At 33.3% G+C, this 19,146-nt stretch overlaps 6 protein-coding genes and 1 long non-coding RNA gene across 10 annotated transcripts; 3 read left to right on the top strand and 4 right to left on the bottom strand.

Moving 5' to 3' along the window:
- The first annotated feature begins 852 nt into the window (after positions 1-852).
- On the top strand, positions 853-4,411 carry LOC107369712 (long-chain-fatty-acid--CoA ligase 4). 2 transcript variants are annotated; one of them, XM_015937684.3, is made up of 5 exons: positions 853-1,074; positions 1,578-1,895; positions 2,042-3,367; positions 3,502-3,746; positions 3,844-4,411. In XM_015937684.3, the coding sequence occupies exons 2-5, from the start codon at positions 1,709-1,711 to the stop codon at positions 4,240-4,242; spliced, it is 2,157 nt and encodes a 718-aa protein (XP_015793170.1). In that variant the 5' UTR covers positions 853-1,074; positions 1,578-1,708; the 3' UTR covers positions 4,243-4,411. The 2 variants fall into 2 exon arrangements, with proteins under 2 accessions (XP_015793170.1, XP_089122485.1); XM_089266359.1 differs by having other exon boundaries at positions 853-1,345.
- A 1,245-nt stretch (positions 4,412-5,656) lies between these two features.
- Positions 5,657-6,973, bottom strand: LOC112539631 (uncharacterized). The gene is made up of 2 exons (XR_003083593.2): positions 6,238-6,973; positions 5,657-5,911 (listed from the first exon to the last, which is right to left on the bottom strand). It is a non-coding gene; the product is annotated as an uncharacterized LOC112539631 (long non-coding RNA).
- Positions 6,974-7,504: 531 nt separating this feature from the next.
- Positions 7,505-8,985, top strand: LOC107369714 (uncharacterized). The gene is made up of 2 exons (XM_015937687.3): positions 7,505-8,480; positions 8,559-8,985. Exons 1-2 carry the CDS (start codon positions 7,548-7,550, stop codon positions 8,751-8,753), a joined length of 1,128 nt encoding a protein of 375 aa, XP_015793173.2. The 5' UTR covers positions 7,505-7,547; the 3' UTR covers positions 8,754-8,985.
- Positions 8,941-10,435, bottom strand: LOC107369713 (beta-1,4-mannosylglycolipid beta-1,3-N-acetylglucosaminyltransferase brn). The gene has a single exon (XM_015937686.3). It carries the CDS (start codon positions 10,433-10,435, stop codon positions 9,209-9,211), a length of 1,227 nt encoding a protein of 408 aa, XP_015793172.2. The 3' UTR covers positions 8,941-9,208.
- A 1,194-nt stretch (positions 10,436-11,629) lies between these two features.
- LOC107369717 (uncharacterized) lies at positions 11,630-13,291 on the bottom strand. 2 transcript variants are annotated; one of them, XM_015937691.3, is made up of 2 exons: positions 13,149-13,291; positions 11,630-12,983 (listed from the first exon to the last, which is right to left on the bottom strand). In XM_015937691.3, the coding sequence occupies exon 2, from the start codon at positions 12,834-12,836 to the stop codon at positions 11,802-11,804; it is 1,035 nt and encodes a 344-aa protein (XP_015793177.1). In that variant the 5' UTR covers positions 12,837-12,983; positions 13,149-13,291; the 3' UTR covers positions 11,630-11,801. The 2 variants fall into 2 exon arrangements, with proteins under 2 accessions (XP_015793177.1, XP_089122483.1); XM_089266357.1 differs by having other exon boundaries at positions 13,144-13,280.
- Positions 13,292-14,038: 747 nt separating this feature from the next.
- LOC107369716 (nuclear hormone receptor HR96) lies at positions 14,039-18,711 on the top strand. Of its 2 annotated transcripts, XR_003083590.2 has the most exons (7): positions 14,039-14,239; positions 15,012-15,231; positions 15,437-16,630; positions 16,697-16,890; positions 16,966-17,314; positions 17,523-17,710; positions 17,773-18,711. XR_003083590.2 is itself a non-coding variant. In XM_089266356.1 (5 exons), the coding sequence occupies exons 2-5, from the start codon at positions 15,091-15,093 to the stop codon at positions 17,171-17,173; spliced, it is 1,737 nt and encodes a 578-aa protein (XP_089122482.1). In that variant the 5' UTR covers positions 14,039-14,239; positions 15,012-15,090; the 3' UTR covers positions 17,174-17,454. The 2 variants fall into 2 exon arrangements, 1 of the variants encoding a protein (XP_089122482.1); XM_089266356.1 differs by lacking the exons at positions 17,523-17,710; positions 17,773-18,711 and having other exon boundaries at positions 16,966-17,454.
- On the bottom strand, positions 17,396-18,491 carry LOC149094907 (chymotrypsin-1-like). Its single transcript, XM_089266358.1, has 2 exons — positions 18,201-18,491; positions 17,396-18,091 (listed from the first exon to the last, which is right to left on the bottom strand). The coding sequence occupies exons 1-2, from the start codon at positions 18,464-18,466 to the stop codon at positions 17,512-17,514; spliced, it is 846 nt and encodes a 281-aa protein (XP_089122484.1). The 5' UTR covers positions 18,467-18,491; the 3' UTR covers positions 17,396-17,511.
- Positions 18,712-19,146: the final 435 nt, after the last annotated feature.

Here is a 19,146-nt window from a genome sequence, read left to right as displayed (position 1 = left end):
TACCGGTGAATGTTTACTTCCCTTTTCATTTTCCCCTAAAACTGGTATGAAACAAGAGCAAAGGTGAGTAAGCTATTCTCATTGAACCAGAAGCTGTTTCGCAAAAATAAAAACCAGTTTAGGTTTTGTGGTAAAATGAAGCTGAATTTTCGGAAAAATTGAAAATTTTGCTTGTCTCATGTAATTGTTTCATGGAAAGCATCATCAAATGATGAGTAAGCCTTCTTCAATTACCGTATTGACGTGAATTCATATGATTACCGTATTATCGCAGTACCGAGCCTTCAAAATGAGAGTGTCACTTTTAAAGGCACAACTTTGCGACAATAGAGGCGCAGTGTGTTTATGAATGATTAACTCTATGTAAAAATGTTGGTCTAGTTATAGAAATTTTCAGGAAATTTCTAGATTATGACACAGAAAAAACGCTGTTTGGGTTAGTAATTGTAACATTTTGGGAATAATGACTGGAACTAGGAAAAATCGGATTCTTGTGAATTACAAGCTTCATACGCAATTGAAGTTCATTGGTAACCAGTCATTGATTTGAAAGATTGAAAGATTGTGTTATAGCGAAAATTTGAAATAACCACTTTCCGGACTCAGTATTTTCATTCTTGAAAAAGCAAGCTTGAGGAAATCCCGTTTTATTTAAATAAAAATTCATTCAAAAATACGCACGGAAGGCTGATCTTCAGCACCTTGTATAAGTAAATAAACCTTTAAAAGAGGTTTTCTGTCAGTTCAAATAAAGGCGGTTCTCTGCATAATCACCTGATGTTACCAACCCCCCTTATTTTTCCCCCTAAAACTGGTGATATCAGTTTTGTGGAGAGTCTGATGTGGATGATTTGGATGTAGTTAGAGCAACGTTCTTTTTTTCTGTCTCTCATAATTTCACTTTTCCAATGTGATATCTGTTCAATTAACTAACGTCTGATTATCAACATTATTTATATTTTATCCAAGCATCGTATTCAAACTTTACCTTTATGTCTGTTTCATTCTAACCGTATTTAGATTCCCTGTTTGATTCATCATCAGTGTACTTAACAATTTTTGGACAATTAATTGGTAAATACATGTTGTTTCACTTTTCATACATTATTTGTTAATTCTGTGATTTTGTTTTTATTATTTGGTGCTTTTTTCTCATATTTCACTAAATTAATTGTTTATCATTTTGTGTGTTCACTCTTAATCATCTTGTGACTCATCTTTTACTCTGATTTGCTTGTTGTTAGACTTCTTTTTCACTAGTTATTAATGTCACCTTATGTCACTATTAAACACAGTATAAACACGCTTCAACAGTAATTCGATCAATAGTGTTTTTCATCTGAAGGTTGAATTCTTGTTTATTGCTCGTTTTGATTTGATTATTATGCTTTTTTATGCTTTCCCTTTTTTGATACCATTACGTTAGCGTCTTCATATTTTCTCTTTTTATTCTTGACTTTTGTCAACTCTTTAAATTGAACGACTTTTGTGTGTGGGACAACCTTCCATATTTTGATTTTTCTAATATCTCCTTCTAATTTTTGCTCTTTCATCGTTCTATATCAAAATTTTCACAGGTCAAAGAAATTCTTTTGTAATTTAAACTTAATTCAACTTTTATTCATCAAAATCACTTGGCCCGTCAATCAGCCGTGTCTCTACTCAACCAGCTTGTATCACCTCATTCAGTTTTGTTTTTTAATTTAAAATGTCTACTGGAAACATGACTGATTCTCTTGGTGTCTCGGTTGCCTTAGGCATGATCAAGACAGTGGTCTGTGCTTACGATTTAATGACTTTACCCCTTTACACAATTGTACAACAACCTTGGCAAAGAACCCGAGCCAGGGATAAAATTAGAGCAAAACCAGTTAAGGAAGGGAATTGCTACTCAGGTAAAGACTTTTGAAAACTTATTTATGCAATCTTATGAATATCGAATATTTAAATGAAATTATGTTTGCTTTTAAAGCCTAGAAAAAATGACTTTAATGTACTTGAATTAATTCATCTCGATTTATTTTTTTTTTTCATTAATCAGAATGGCGTCGGACTGATTCTCCTCCCGATCATTTGATGCTTCATGCAGAAACTGTTGACGAATTATTCGTGAAGACTTGTAAAGTATATTCTGATAAAAAGTGTCTCGGTTTTCGGGAAGTTTTTGGTGAAGAAGATGAAAAGCAGCCAAATGGTAGAGTTTTTCGTAAATTGATTCAAGGAGATTTCAAATGGTTCACCTACAGTGAAGTAAATCAAAGAATTACTAATGTTGCTCGAGGAATGTATCTAAGCGGCCTTAAACCTGGTGAGCCTGTTATGATTTTTTCCGAGACTAGGCTAGAATGGTTCTTAAGTGCAATGGCGGCATTCCGTCTTGGAGCAAGTATTGCAACCCTTTATGCTACGCTTGGTTTGGAAGCTTTGATTCACGGAATAAATGAAACTGAAGTGACACATTTAGTAACAACTTATGATTTGTTGCCAAAGATAAAGTCGATCATCAATAATTTACCTCACTTGGAATGTATTATTTACATTGAAGGTCCTAAAAGACCTGACCTAACTGGCTTTGGAAACATTAAGCTAGTTTCCTTTGCTCAAATTGAACTTAATGGTACTTCATCAAAACAATCTATTCAATTTGAGCCAAGGAAAGGCGATGATCAAGCTATCATCATGTACACCTCCGGTTCTACCGGTATTCCTAAAGGAGTAGTTATCACTCATAAAAATATTATTGCGACTATGGTAGGTTTCTATGGTGTTGTGCACAGTTTAACCCCTGATAATGTTTACATGGCCTATCTTCCGTTGGCTCACGTTCTTGAATTAGCTGCTGAAAGTTTCTTCGTCGCAATGGGTATTCCAATTGGTTATTCATCTCCTCATACCATGACTGATAAATCAACAGCGGTCAAGAAAGGTTGTAGAGGTGATGCTCCTGTTCTTAAGCCAACCATTGTAGCAGCTGTTCCATTAGTTCTGGACCGTATAAAGAAAGCGGTGACTGAAAATATCGATGCTCAGGGACCTTTCATGAAAAGCTTTTTTAGGTTTGCTTTGGAATACAAACAATACTGGATTAAAAATGGTTTCCAAACTCCTTTACTGAACAAAATTATCTGTGGCAAGATAAGGGCCATGTTGGGTGGAAAAATAGAATACATGGTTTGTGGAAGTGCCCCCTTAGCTCCAGATACTTGTGATTTTATTCGAAATACTTTAAATGTTACTCTCATTTCGGGTTATGGTTTAACTGAAACTACAGCAGGAGCCACGCTTATGGATTTTGATGATTACAGTGTTGGTCGAATCGGACCTCCTCTTTATGGACTCTCAATTAAATTATCAGATTGGAATGAAGGTAAATTTCATACTTTATAATGTTATAATGTATAACCTCGAAACCCAAATTTCTTATAACTCTTATTACTACTTACTATCTATTTTTCATCTAATCTATCATAATAATAATTATCTTTTTTAATATGTATTTAGGTAATTATCATCCTCGAGATCAACCAAATCCACGAGGTGAAATCATCATTGGTGGAGACTGTGTTACTGCTGGTTATTACAAGAATCCAGCAATGACAGATGAATTTTACAAAGTAGAAGATGGTAAAAGGTGGTTTTACACCGGAGATATCGGAGAAATTTATCCTGATGGAACAATAAAGTTAATCGACCGTAAAAAAGATTTGGTTAAATTACAATATGGAGAGTACATTTCACTTGGAAAGGTGAGTGATTTCTTGTCTCGAAATAAAAACGAAATTCCAAATATCTCACATTTAAATATGCCAATACTTAACACTTTTTGTTATTTTTTTATTACAGATTGAAACTGAATTAAAAATCTGTCCGATTGTTGACAACATTTGTGTTTATGGTAATTCTTATCATGACTATTTGATTGCCATCATTGTACCGAATGAAAAAGCTCTTCGAGGCTTAGCCAAACAACATGACCGAGAACATTTAACACTTTCCCAACTCTGTAAAGATCCTGTTATCCTGGATGGAGTTAGAAAAATTTTAATCGATCGAGCAAGCGAGGTAAAACTGAATCGAACCGAGGTACCAGCCAAGATATTACTTGTCGATGACGATTGGACACCAGATAGTGGATTAGTGACAGCAGCCATGAAAATTAGGCGTAAAAATATTCAAGAAGTTTATATTGATGAAATCAATAGACTGTATAATACAATAACCTCTAGTGTTCAATCAGCTTGATCCCTTAATGTAATTATTTTATTATATTAATCTTATTGTCTTGAGATTATCTATTTTGTTTTTATTTTCTTTAACCGTTAAACTGTATATTGATTTGTTACTTACATGTTTTTGATTTCAATAGAAAATTGTGAATATTAAAGCCCAATAAATCGAATTCTGAGCTCTATACTTTGTTGTCTCTTTTTCGGCTTTCAATGTCTTTAATGCATCTTGCTAATTGTTGTTTTAATTTGAAATTAATCCAATCCAATAAGAAGCTGAAAAATTTACTACATGAGTTGTTTACGTTACGTTTACTTTTCTCATTCAGATCTAAAAATTAATAAGCAACTCGTCATACTAATTAAATCAGTCCAGATTAATTAGATCAATGGGAATAAATCAAACAGGAAAAGCATGTCAATTTTTGCATTTACTAGATCTAATAGTGGGAATAGGTGGAAATAGTTTATTTGCACTATTCTTCGAGCACTCGAATCTATGAATCTCCATCATGCTTGACTGTAAATTAGTTATCGGAAGATGAATGAACTCAGCCATTTCCATAATCAGAAAATACATTATAATGATGCATATTGAAAGGATAAATTAATAGTTCAATTGGAAACCGATAATCAAACAGAGGTTATTTAAGAGTATCAATGAAAGTTCAAGATCAACGACTTAGAGCAAGAAAAGTCTTAATCAATATTTTATTATAATGCATAAAGTCAATGTCACCAAATTTCTTAGCAAAATTGTGGCTAAATTCAAAAGCATTCAGAAACCTTTTCTTATGTTAATAATTATGATTGGTAATCATTTCTGTTTGTAAAAATGCTCTTGTATTATCAGCATTCGGGGCCAGGTTGGACTATTTTTTGATTTTATTCAATCTACTTACTAAATCATGGTTCAATTATCGCTTGTTATTTCAAAATAAATGCATTTGGATAACTTAGAATCAACTATCGATAGATAATCATCTTTTATAAAATAAAATAAATGCTAAACACCATTCTCTATGCACTGAAATTTCCATGACTCTTTTAAGAATTCATTTCAAGCTGATATGATTCGTATCTATGAAAAAGATATAAGTTTAATAATAAGTCTTTTACTGAATTAACATTTTAAATAAGATATCACTAGCAGTTGATCACAATAACAACCTAATAACCATTCTGAGCTTTATAATTTTATGCTTCTATTAAAGTATTCAATGTTATCATATTCGCCATTTCTTACAATTGATAGACACATTTAGTTTTGTTACTAATCGACTTTAGGGTAATAACAATTGACAATTTTAAATGAGAAAAGTAAATTGCCTGTAAGTGTGTTGAATGCAGAAAAGATACTGTTTACTGACTGTTTACGAACTCGTTACTGATCAAACTATTAAAAATGTGATAAAATTTGTTTTGGAAAATTATCGATTCGAATGATTTTAATCGTTAAAAATGAATATTCTTCAAGTTTATATGCTGCATTGAAAAACGCATTTGGTAAAAAAAATTTAGTAGCTTTTGAGTCTCTTTAGTAGCTCTTGAGTAGTTTAGCGTTTATCACAATATCACAACGTTTCTGCATATTTTTCTTTCAAAGAACTCGGTGAATTTTCATTTACTCGGTAAATCCTTTTTGTACTTAAAACAGCATTTCCTTTGATTTATAATTGACAATTCTGTAAGAAAAATGGAAGCAATTAGAGTTGGTGTTTACAACTTTCATCCCTTTTTGTATGTAGATGAATCAAATAATGTAGCGGGCATTTTAGCGCCTCTCATTTACAATCTCTACTACTTCATCATTAATAAAGTGAATACAACTTTTGTGCTAAGTCCGATAAACTCAGTTGATTTCTGTGCAGATAATGGAGTTTGCACGGGCTCATTGATTTTGATGCAGAAAAATGAAGTAGACTTTAGCCATAAAGTTGGTCTCAGTGGTTTAAATCATGTCGGAATCAATTTGACTTTAACACCAATAATTATGGAAGAAAACTGTTACCTTTCTTATAACAGCAAATTACAAGTGAGTTTGACGAGTTCATCATTTTTCGACTTTTTCTCATCATTTCAGTGGACATTTTGGATTCTCACAGTTTGCTCATTTTTCGTCTTCATCATGGTAAACAATGTTTCCCTCAAATTTAAACGCTCCGTCTCTTTGGTCCAAATCTTTTGGTCACATTTTGATTACGTTTTGGGCCAAAATTACATTACAAATTGTGCTATCCAAAAAGAATCTTTTTTCATGGTATTCATTATTTTCCAATTGCTTGTGAATAAATTATTAATGGCTTCACTACGAACTGGTTTGGTGCAGCATTCGGAATATCTTAAATTGGAATCATTCCATGATATTTTAAAGTACAACTTCACAGTGAGAATCGCCTATCCAACAGTATGCAACCGTGAATTCCAGAAATCACTCGATCCTGTTGTTCGCAAAGTTAGAATAGAGCACAACGTCTATCAAGGAATACCAACACATGAGCAAATATACCAGGCATTGAGAAAAGATGGAACCGTTACTTGCATCAATGATGTCAATTTTCACGCGGCCAAAAATTTTGCCTGTTTTCTTTATCAAGCAGCAGAAGAGCGTGAACCATTGCGAAAATCAGAGCGAACAGTGTTTAGATGTAGCTTTGGATTCAACTTGAATAAACTGGCTTCAGCGAAAAAGCTAAAAATCATAAAGACTGGTCTTTATTCCGCTTTTGAAACTGGATGCATCTCATCTAGAATTATAAACAAAATAACCAAAAGATGTTTCCTTAAATCTGATGCAGCTCCGTCTTGTATCAATCATAAATATGATTCCACCGAGATCAAATTTATACCCATATCGATGGCTTACCTGAAAATTCCGTTTGTTATTTTCTTCTTCGGGCTGATCATAAGTGTTTCAACGTTCATTATATTACAATGTAAATTTTACATTCACCAGTTTCTTTATCGCAGATCTCTTTCAACTTGCATCGCAACGACTTTCAATATTAACTTTGCTGAAGAGTTGTTTTAACTAAAGAAATTTTGTTTTCGATACGCTTTAATCGTTGTCACACTAATTAAATTAGTCTATTTTAATTGTACAATTATTGTAATGGGATAATCACTAAAACAAGAAAAACATGTCAATTAATGCTTTTACTGCTATCTATTGTTTTATAAATTCACTATATTTCAATTCATAGATTTTAATTTGTGTAGGTGGCGCAATTTTGTGGGAAAATAGCTTTGGTTTACGGTTTTCTCTTTCATTCTATTCAAAAGTTGTAAAAGTGACTCAAAGCTACTATTCGAAGTGCAATCATGGATGATGATGAAGATTGTTCCAGACCGTCGGATGAAGTGTACAAACTTTTATACGACGAGGAAGATTCAGACATTGATGATGGTAATTTCAAAAGAACGAGACACACTTCATCTAATGATGGTGATCGTGATGCCCCGAATGAACGACTCAAAGTTAATGTGACTGCTGCTGGTAAAAGTGATTTATCAATCACTAGAACCATAAGATTTGATGACGCATTGTTGAAAAGAACCATTACTAAACCAGTTAAGGCTGTCAACTCTTCTGGTTCTCCTGGTTTTACTTCTCCAGTTAAACCAGCAACATCTTCGACTGATTCTGAAAGCGTCTTTCAGCGACTTTCTTTTCCTGAAAAAAATGCAATACCTCAGCAAACAGTTTCATTGTCAACAAATATTCAACGTCCAACCATTCCAAAATCATCATCTACTATTTCTCTTAGTGAAAAGACCTCTTCACCTTCAGTTAAGCGAATACTTGATGTTCAACGACCATCTAACAGTATTAAATTGCGGCCCAGTTCTGATGCAATCAATGCACCCATTTCACGATCCAATCTAGATCTTCAACTACCTCAAGTAATTGTACCGCCTAAATCGAAGCCAATTTTTTCCGAAAAAAATGTCGACTTGGACACCTTTCTCAGGCAATTGAAATCAGAGCTAATAGCTCATCGCTCCTTGGACCGTCTTTACAACCGCTCTTTATTTGAGTTGAGTGCAATGAAGAAAAATCCTGATTTTCAACAAATTCTCAAATCTGTAGTCGAAGGAGTACTGTTTGATCCTGAATGTCAACCAAATTCTGATTCAGTACATAAGATCCTAAAACTTTTACAAAATTTTGATCTGGATAATACAAATACATGGACATTTCTAATAGACCGCTCTTATACGCTCATCACTGAAAATACAGACGCTCATTACAAAGTAAGTAAATTTAGAATCCCAATTTTGCTTGTTAAATCTTTGACTTTTTATTTTAATATTTCTTCATTTTCTTTCCAGAGACTCTCATGTTTCATTGAAATGACTTTCAACCACCTTTTTCTGACAAAACTTAAACTATTGCCCTGCACTGCTTTGAATTTGTTCAAAATGGCCCAAGTTTCTCCATTTAATCCAGCCGTCAAGCTCCGTCCAAGAGCCCCTGTATCCAATCTAAAGAGTAATCTTGTTAGTGCTCTACAAGAAAACCAATAAGTTGGCTATCACAAGTTTTATTTTCTAACCACTTAATCAAATGTTAAATATTTATATTTGATAAAAATGTGCAAGCACTTTTAAATATCAAATTGACGCGATACTCAGCTTTATCAACATTGTTGCTAAAATTCATTATAACCGACATCAAAGGTTAAGTATATAGCTATTAATAACTTACATGTTAACCTTTGCAAAAAAAATGTTTATTAAAATTTAGTTTGTTTCTCGACTTTTTCATTAAATTACAAAAATTGACTTTATACAAAAGGCAAGTTATAAAATCTTATTTATAATTATTGGCGCGCTAGTGAAGATCTCGGATAATTCAAATGAACACCAATCCAATTGATGAGAATTATAACCTAATCTGATGAGTATTCGTGATGTTACAGAGTGAATGTTATTGATGAACATTTGGCTTTAACATTCTTTAAAAACGAGGATTCGACTTTTCAAGCATGGCCCAGACTTTTTTGCTCAAGAAAGACTTTAATCAACTCGGAATGGTCATTAAAACCATGTGAAGCAATAACTCGACTATAACCCAACGGATCATAACTTTTTCTCCAGTAATGGAAGTTTTTATTATGGAATGGTTCCTGTTTCAGCTTTTTGGCCAATATTCCGACATAAATATCGTCAAATTTGAAATGTTTTGTATAAAGACTAGCATAATACATTTCTTTAACTGTCCGAGATGATAAAACGAAGGCTCCAGCCGTCACATAGGGTGGATATTTTTCATAAGGATAATCTTCCAATGAAATGTACCATTTAGATAGTTTATGTCTCATTGGCGATGAATTGCCGAAAACGAAACCTGCATAGAGACGACCATCTTTAGGAATGAATTTGGATGGGATTGAATTTCTTGATTCCAAATCATCTGGATCATAATATGGGCGACGAATGAATTTTAATAAATTTTTTGGTGAAACATAAAAGTCATCATCCACAAAGAGAATAGCAGCTGTCTTTGGACAATTTTGAACAATCCATTTCATGGCCATCATGGTCTTGATAGTATTATTGAAATAAGTATCGGTAAAATCAGCTTGTACAATGTCTCCATGCCTCCTAGATTCATTGGCAATCAAATTTTCACACTCATCAGCTGATTCTGGAGTACTGGAGCCTTCACAATTTCCGAGTACAAATAATCTTCTGATGGGTACATCTGAAAATCGATCTTCCCGGCCCCAAGTTTTTCTAATTGCATCACGGGAGTCAACATTACTCAAAGCACTTTTAATCATAAACACTAGATTTATCCTATCATACATGGTTTTAGTTCGTTTTAGTCTATTCTTGGCAGGACTTTCATTCTCATTCGCACCATCGCCAACATAACCTCCGTCAGCATCATCATCTTCCCCTCGTGTATCATCTCCGTCTCCATTATCTGGCGAATTGCTTGATGATCGGCATTTATCCTCGTTAGGAATCAAAAAGGTATATTTGTACTCATTGATTGGGTCCACATTGACTGACAACTTGGTTCCATGGATATGAGAGTCAACAATTTCTTGAAGATTGTCCAACATTAAAGGATAGTTGAATGATGTGTAACCAACTTCAAATACATGGACAAATAAGCCAAATTCATGAAAAACAATGAACAGAAAACTTAGACCGGCAATATAGAGAAATCTTCGTTGAGTTAACCTTTTGTATCTCATGATGTAAATTTCAGGTAGTAATAAGCACTCTGCAAAACAGTCATCCGATGAAATATAACCATTTGTTGAGCTGATGACTAAGAGCCATTGTGTTCACAAAAAGCACTGATTAAGGTAATCAAGAAAAGGAATCATCAATATAATTATTAGCAGAAATAAGACTTAAGTATAATAGGACTGAAAAGAAGTTATGTTTACATGCTATAGCTACTAGCATTATAGCACAGAGAGTGGCTGGAGTTTGTACTACCAACAACCTTGAGCTTTTAATCTCACCTATTCTTATTGATATTTTACTATCAATCAAGAACTGAATATTAGCAATTTCTTTCGAATTATTGGACAATCCATTGATCTATTGTTGATACAAACTAATGATTTCGTTTAAATTTGCAGTTTTGATAAATACAAGCTAATATTCAACAATTGAGGACACATCATGTCAATATAGTTTAAATTTTATTCTGATAAACACTAAATATTACAATAATAGGTACATTCCAACGTAAAATGGATTAGCCGATTATGGGTCATTTCTATGACTAATTAATCCATTAAATTTTCTGTTTGACCAGCCTTAACTTCATACTTTGAATGTTTCCATCTATCATTGTCGTGACCATTATGTTTACCGAACATAGCACTACGGTTGAAAAATTGTGATGCTGTTTCAGCTTCAATTAAACGGTCTACCTTCATGTTGTAGTACAAAAGCAAACTAAATCCAATTAAACTAGGAAAGAAGCTTTGATATTCTCGCCAAGGGTGTCTAGAATAGATTTGCGAGAAATGATGAATGATTCGTCCACCAGCCATGATTACTTAGCCTCTGCTTCTTTAGCTGCCAACTGAGCTTTATACCGTTGAGTCTTTTGGTAATCCCAATTGATTCCGTAAGCAGTCAAAAGCGGACAAACAATGTGAACTTTGTATCTGTAGATCACTTTACCGATATTAACCAACATTAATTAAATTAGCAAAACCAAATTAAAAAATAAACAAACAATATTCAGTAGACTTAACCTTAACATGAGATGAAAGCGCCTCCCTATGAACATACAATTACTATGACAACAGTGGCAGAAAATTCAAAAAGATTCCTAAACTGACTAACTTTTTGCTAATCAATTTTAAATCAATCAGAATTATTTCGATCAGATATATTGTATTTGAGCTTAAAAATCTACAACAATGTTTAAAACGAGATGGAAATTAGAGCATTTTATTTCAGTCTATATTTCAACCAACTAGAACAATGGATACTAAATATTTAATATTAAATTTCTGCCATTTATTAATTTTATCATGAACCTAAGTTAACCAAGAAAAGCTTTAAAAAAACATTTGATGGTCCTTTGAGAAAAAATTAAGTAGCTACAGGTAAAGGTTCTCCTTCTTTAAGCCACGGATGAGCTTTAACATGGTGAAGAGTAGCTCTTTTCGTAGGATCTGAGGTTAAACAATCAGCCAGTAAACGACTGACACGTTCTGATAAATTGGTAGAGACTCTTTGAGAATGATAAGGACCGAAGGTGAATGAAGACAATTTGATTCCCTTAGAAATGTATTGAGTTGGGTTAAATGGTGGATCTCCGGTAACCAGATAATAAAAAATAGCTCCCCAAGACCAGATATCACCCATCTTTGGATCAGTAGTTTCACCTTCAATAATTTCTGGAGCCAAAAAAGGGTCAGGATCGCGATTAGAAGATGAATTTCGAAAAGTTCCAGTCTCAATATCATAACAGAATCGTGAAAATCCAAAGCCAGAAAGACGAATACTTTCATTTGTCATGATAAACACATTTTCTGGAGTTATGTTGCGATGAGCGATACAATAATAGTGAAGAAACTCTATGGCAGAAATCAATTGGCGAAGCCAGTTTCGTGTTTGATCTTCATTAAACTCTTTGTTTGTCTTGATTTTTGAACGATAATTTCTCAAAGTTCCCATTGAACAATATTCCGTGTCAATGAAAACGTGTTGAACAACCTTACCAATGGCATTAACCTTAATTATGTTTGGATGAGGATGTTCAGATAGAAATATCAAGATATTCAACTGTCTAGGTAAGAATTTTTCAGCATATTCTTTACGACTTTTCTCCATATTGATAACTTTGATTGCTCGCTTCTCTCCTGTCGCAGGATTATTTGTAACATAGCTTTTAGTAAATGATCCTTTTCCAATCAAATTTTCTTTCGAATAATCGATTGTACCAAAGTCACCAAATAAAGACATATAATCGGGATAGTCTTTAATTTTGTTGTGCGCAATCAAGTATTCCAAATCATGCTGGAGCCTATCTTTGAGCTCAAGGATTTCCTTCAACCGTTCAGCATCTTGAGACAGTTGGACTTTTTTACGAAATTTAGTCATTCCAGGTGTAATTACAGGCATAATGGTTAAAGTAGGTTTCCAAACAAAAATTCAATGTAAATTAAGCGAGGTTTAAAGCTAAAATTGAGATTCCATTTTGAAATTGATGAAACCAGATAAATCCAACAATAATTTGTAATATGGCTAGATTCAGGCTCTCTATACCAACTGTAAAAATACAACAAAAGGATTCGATTAGTAAATTATATCAGATTTTAATGTTAGTCATTAATTTGGGTTATACGGATATTGTTAATGGTTTTAAAGTGTCTATTTTAATGAGTGATATTTTAAAAGTTGTTATGAGTGAAAAATCATTTGAAATTACCTTACCTGACCATAAATCATCGGAGAATGACACTAATTTGTTAAGGCCAGACGGAACCAAAGAAAAGGTCAGTGAGAAAGATGAATCGTTTGAGAAGACCATTTCCAAGAAGAAACCCAATGAACTATTAGATAAGTCACCGAAAGTTGATGCGGCAGAATCATCAACCATAGACAATTTAGCTAAGAATGTCGCCAAATTGGAAGACAAACCACTAAAAGAAACGAAAATTGAACAACCGGTGAGCAGCATTTCATCTACTAATGAACCGTCCATCAAATCTAGTGAATTAGCTGATAAGCTTGGTAATGATCGAGCTTCTGAAAGTGAAAATGAAAATCATGTTAACAAAGTTGGGCATCAACATGAAAAGAGAGTCAATTTTTTTGGTGTTCCTTCCATAATGGATTCAAAGAATACTCGCCGGTCATCGACATATCTTATTGACCGGAGTGTGTTGCTTTCAAATCAACAATCAACCTCAGCTACCTTTATAAAAAGACAGCTGATTATTTTTAGTGTTTCAGTTTGTTTTGTCGCCTATGTTTTGCTCAGGCTTATTCGTTCTTGATGTAATAATATCTAATAACCTAAGAAGCAATAAATTAATCAACCTTTCAACTCAATTGAATTGTTATATTTGATTTTCTTGTTTACTTGTCTACCTCTGTTTAATACACTGTTGACGCTTCTTGAAATCATCAAAAATTCTGACATTAACACGTCAATCTTACGAGAAAAGACCAATTTTATGAAAAGATAATGCGGATATTGAGAAATGCTTATATTCAATAATTGTTTTACCTTTTTGTGTCTGATTACTGGTTTCAATCTGATTACAATGCTCCTCATTCACTTAGAAAAATTGATGATATCAGTCAATTCACTTTGTTTTCAGTATCTTATACGATAGGTTAACTTGTTTCTTTGTGTTTGTAGAGGCTCAACCTTTATCTAGTACTTTCTGTAAAAATTGACATTATCTTGACATCCGTTAACTGACAAAGGAACCAAATGAATATTGTTTTACCTTAATATCACCAGCATGAAGTCCGGTCCATGAAGTATCGAGTATTTTTCCGTATCAGTATCTAAGGTAAGTCGCAATCATGATATGCTATCAACATTGCAAAATGCAACTGGTGAAAATTGCGCTCCAAAAGATGTTAGTCCAAGTTTAGATATTGAATCCAATTTTATCTTCCACTCCGTCCACTCATTGATCGAGATGATGTCCATTTTTGAATAGATTATGATCATTTGGACCATATTAATAAACGTGTATCTCCAAGATACTTGAAGAGTTCCTGATAAAACATCTATCAGAAAATGGTTGTGGTAAAACATCTCAATCATTATCAAGAACTTGATTTTACTCACCTTTTGAAGTTCGCTTAATCCATGATCTTGAACAGTTATTTTCCAAATTATAAAAAAAGGTAAATCAGCTGAGTATTAGCTAGCTAATTGTATAGAGAGGCGAACTGTTTATGAAGCTTTATCATTATTAGCTCAATTATGTTGAAAATTATCACAGATATGTTATAAAATGATAGATTGATAACAAAAATATGGTTTATTATGGTAGCCGAGAGTTAGAATGAGATACATGCAATATCTCATACCAAACAGGCTGAGTTCACTTGTCTCTAGTTATCAGGAGCTTTCAATTATCAACGTTTAATCATTTTAATATTAAAACAAATATCTTTGAATAAAGGCAACTTGTGCGTAAAAGAGGAAAGAAGGAGAGAAATGTATTAAACACCCTTAACGTTCATTTCTTTGTTTCATTTTCAAGTCCAATGTTTTTTGATCGTTTGCTTTTTTCCACTATCTTCTGAACCTTTTATCCTATTTTATTTCAGTTATTCAAAGCTTTCTCTTGCATTGGTTAAAATACTGGTTAACAAATCAACCAGATTGACATTAGTCTTGTTTTAAACCATGACTCAAGTTGCTGCTGAAGGTAACAATAGGCAGAAAATATGTCGAGTTTGTTCAGACAAAGCAATGGGATTCAACTTTAATGCCATAACCTGTGAATCATGCAAAGCCTTTTTCCGACGTAATGCTTTTAAGGGTGAGGTAAGATAACATTAAGAGTATTTTACTTATTTTTAGCTTTGGCTAAAAGTGTTGAAAGTAACCGTTTATCAGCAAAGCTGGTAAAATAGACTACTTATTGGAACTAGTGTTATCCATAAACACATGTACCGTTCATTAAATTGCGCCTCAACAAAACAATGTGTTTAATGAATTTACTCAATTTGTATTTCTTTATTTTTCACAGAAACTTCGGTGTCCTTTCAATAATGATTGTATTATTGATAAATCAACTAGACGTTTTTGTCAAAAGTGTCGCTTGGAGAAATGTTTACAGGTTGGAATGAAAAGAGAATGGATTTTATCCGAGGAACAAAAGAAAATCAAACGAGCCAAGATAGCGGAAAACCGTATGAAGCGGACTGATAACCCTTCGGATGGTCAAAAAGAGGACAGATCCAAAAGTTCGAGTAGTAGTAAAAAGGATTATGCAGGTCGAGATCCAGTTACACCTTCGTCAAATTTTTCGTGTTCATCTTCATCTTCTTCTCATTTTGGTGATGACAATGGTGCATCTCAATGTTTATATAATTTTTCTGGTAATTTGGCTACTTCACCTTTTCGCGATTCATCAAGAAAAGAATCAAGTGTTCATCACTCTGCTGCACTCGATCCTTTACCCATTAGTAATGATCAATCCAAATTGATAACAAACAAAATTCCGGTTGATAGTGTTGAAAACCTTGAAGCAAGAGCCGATAAATTTGCAAGATCTACAGCTACAGCCCCTCATTTACTCGATAGTGACCTTCTTCATAACAGTTGGATATCATTGATAACAGATCCCTCAGCTAATCCAGTTCCAACTACAAGTAAACCAAGTTTAACAACAAACCTGTTAGGTAATCACTATAATGGTCTTATTAATTATCATGTGAATGTAGGTGATTCCTCTGATACAGGTAGACCAGCAACTATACCATTAATGCCAAATTTAAGGTTCCATACTCAACCAGGATCTCGATTGGAACCAGTGACAGACAATAGACGAGATTTTGATGAAAGAGAAGAATCTTGGAAGATCAAAGTTAACCATCGTATATTAGAGGCCAATTTTGTACCAATTTACTTGCGAAATGATAAGAAGGATTTAAACACTCTAAATGAAATGGAGATTGACAAGCTAAACGAGTTGGTTCAAGCATTTTCAGCAATTGATGAACCCATTTTGGATCAATCGTGTGCTGAAGATTCGGGAATATCTGATGTTATCAGATTTTCTGACCTCGCTATTAGAAGGTTAATCAAATGGTGTAAAAAGATTCAAGCTTTTGCAAGCTTGTGCCTTGAAGATCAAATGGCGCTTCTCAAAGCAGGATGTCTCGAAATGCTTTCAATGAAAGCTTCATTTAATTTTAATCTTGACGATGAAAGTTGGCAGGTATTACAATCTTTTTCTTGTAAAATTTTAATCATTTCATCTTTCTAATTACCTTTCTTCGTAAAGGATGCCTACACAAAAAATGGTTTAAAGTTGACCATATTTCGCCAAGCAAGCGAAAAGCTTTATGAAGCTCACCGTCAATTCATCAGAACTTTCAATCAACGCTGGAGAACTGACCATAAAGTAAATCTACTCCTTGTTGCAATTGTTTTATTCAATCCAGATCGACCTAATTTGCTTCACCCAGCAACAGTCAGGTTCGTTTCAATATTATTCAATACATGGGATTATTAATATACTTCATTGACAACTAATCTTTAAATTTGTTACAGATTAGAGCATTATACTTATATTTACCTGTTACGTCGTTACCTGGAAACTAAGAGTGATTCTCTGTGCCAAGCTCGAACCGATCATTATAATTTAATGATGAAAATTGAGGACCTTCGAGAGCTTCATGATAAAACTGTACGACTCTATTCGGATGCAGGACCAGAAGTGGTTGGACCATTATTAATTGAAATACTTGATCTAAAATGAATCCTAAATTCTTGATAATAGAGTGTATTTATCAATGGAATCATATTGTTAATATAATTATACAATGTAAAGAAAATTAGAACATTTTTATATCAAAAATTGTCAATATTATCAAGATTTTTGACCAAAAAAATTGTTTAGGTAAGGCTCAGTCGCTCTTTATTTAATGTTGACGCTTTCACTGTTTTATTTTTGCCACAAATACTTTACATTCACAACATATCAGGGATTTTGTCATTTTATTGATTTAAAATTAATAAATCTTTAAATTTAAACCCATATCAACGATTATCCATTGATAATCTTTTCATTTCCATAAACTAATCTAACCTTTTCTATCAAATTAAAGAAGCAACTTTCGACTGGATCCAATCACGGTAGAAGTAAACATCAGTGGAACCTTCCCTGTCACCTTCAAGATATTCATCGCCAAATGAAATTATTCCAACCAATTCATCTTGACTCGGAGTTTTACCTTGCACAATAACTGGTCCCCCAGAATCACCAATGTATACAAGATCTTCATCCGTTCTTTGGGTAAATAAGATTCCATTCAAATGAGCATCATTATTTATCAACACTGAATCTTTCTTTTTCAGGAATTTAGGTGATCGGCCACTTTCCGTCAACCCATAACCAGCTAACACCACAGAGGTTCCAATTGGATAGTGTTTTGAAGCTAAATTGGCAATTCCATTCTTGGCCGACGATGAAGAGGATAAAGGCGACTGGGTTAAATCCAGTTTGATGAGTGCAATATCATTAATTGGGATTCCTTCATCATTAACAGTGTAATTTTCATGGACAATTAATTTGGTTCCATTATTGACTTGCCATTCAAATGGTTTTCTTGACAAAAACAGACCTCTCTTTGATTTTGATTGGACCATAACCATCTTAGCGGGTTGACCATTATCCCTATTCAATGGAAACAAATGTATTTACTTAATTTAATTACGGACATGTTTGGGTTTACTTTTCAACTTGAAGTATTGGCCATAAAGTGTATTATAAATGTTAAACTTACCACACACAATGAGCTGCTGTGATTACGATTGAATCCTTAATCAAGGTTCCACCACAGGTTGGAAAAAAATCACCCAATTGTGTAATAACCTGGACATAATAAGGAAACTCTCCAGGTTCAGCAAATTTACCTCCAATGATTCTTGGACCAAGTTCTTGTTGAAAATTTGATTCCTGGCTTGATTTTGATATTAACCTACCATTAACGCCAACATAATTCACAATGGTTAACAAACAAAGTATTGCTGTTATCAAATAGGAGTCCATTGAACATTCACTTCTTAAACTCTGTAAAGCATGTAAAAAGCTCCACAGGTTAAGTTGATTATTTATTGACAATCAAAGCTTTATAAGGTACCGGTAATTACTATTACCGAGGTCAACACAATTTACCTTCATGTTGATCAAAGAGCGATTCAGTTTTAACAACCGATCATGGAAATATTGCAATATTTCTTACAGTTGTAATCTTTTTACAATGAAGTCAAAATAAACGGTAAATAGCAAGACAAGCCTCACATTGAACTCAATTGTTTTAATTAATTCTCACCTAAGCTTAACATAGCCATAAAAATCAAGGATAACCAAACTGTAAATTGTAAATGATTGACGACCCATTTAATTTAAATCATGCTATTTAACCTTGATCTCTATTTCCTAGGATAAGGGTAATATCAGGTTCAGATTATTTACATTCTATATCCTAATCATTCCACAGCTATTGTTGATTGTTGCACTAATTCATATACTTTCGCTTAACCATTAGTATATCCAGATGAATGCGTCCTTACGTTGCTTTATTATTCTTGATTCAAGCTTTGCTATTTTGCTCGATGGTTAAGATAATTGTTGATCAAGAAGCTTCAAAACCATTGATTTAAGTCCTCATCGACAGTTTTTGTAAAAAAGATTTCTTTGTTTTAATTAGTAATTGTATTTTAAATATC

Source organism: Tetranychus urticae, chromosome 1, assembly GCF_039701765.1.
Source record: "Tetranychus urticae isolate SD_2017Ah chromosome 1, NJAU_TeUrti_SD_1.0, whole genome shotgun sequence".
Taxonomy (NCBI): Eukaryota; Metazoa; Arthropoda; class Arachnida; order Trombidiformes; family Tetranychidae; genus Tetranychus; species Tetranychus urticae.
This window is presented reverse-complemented; position numbering and strand designations above follow the sequence as displayed.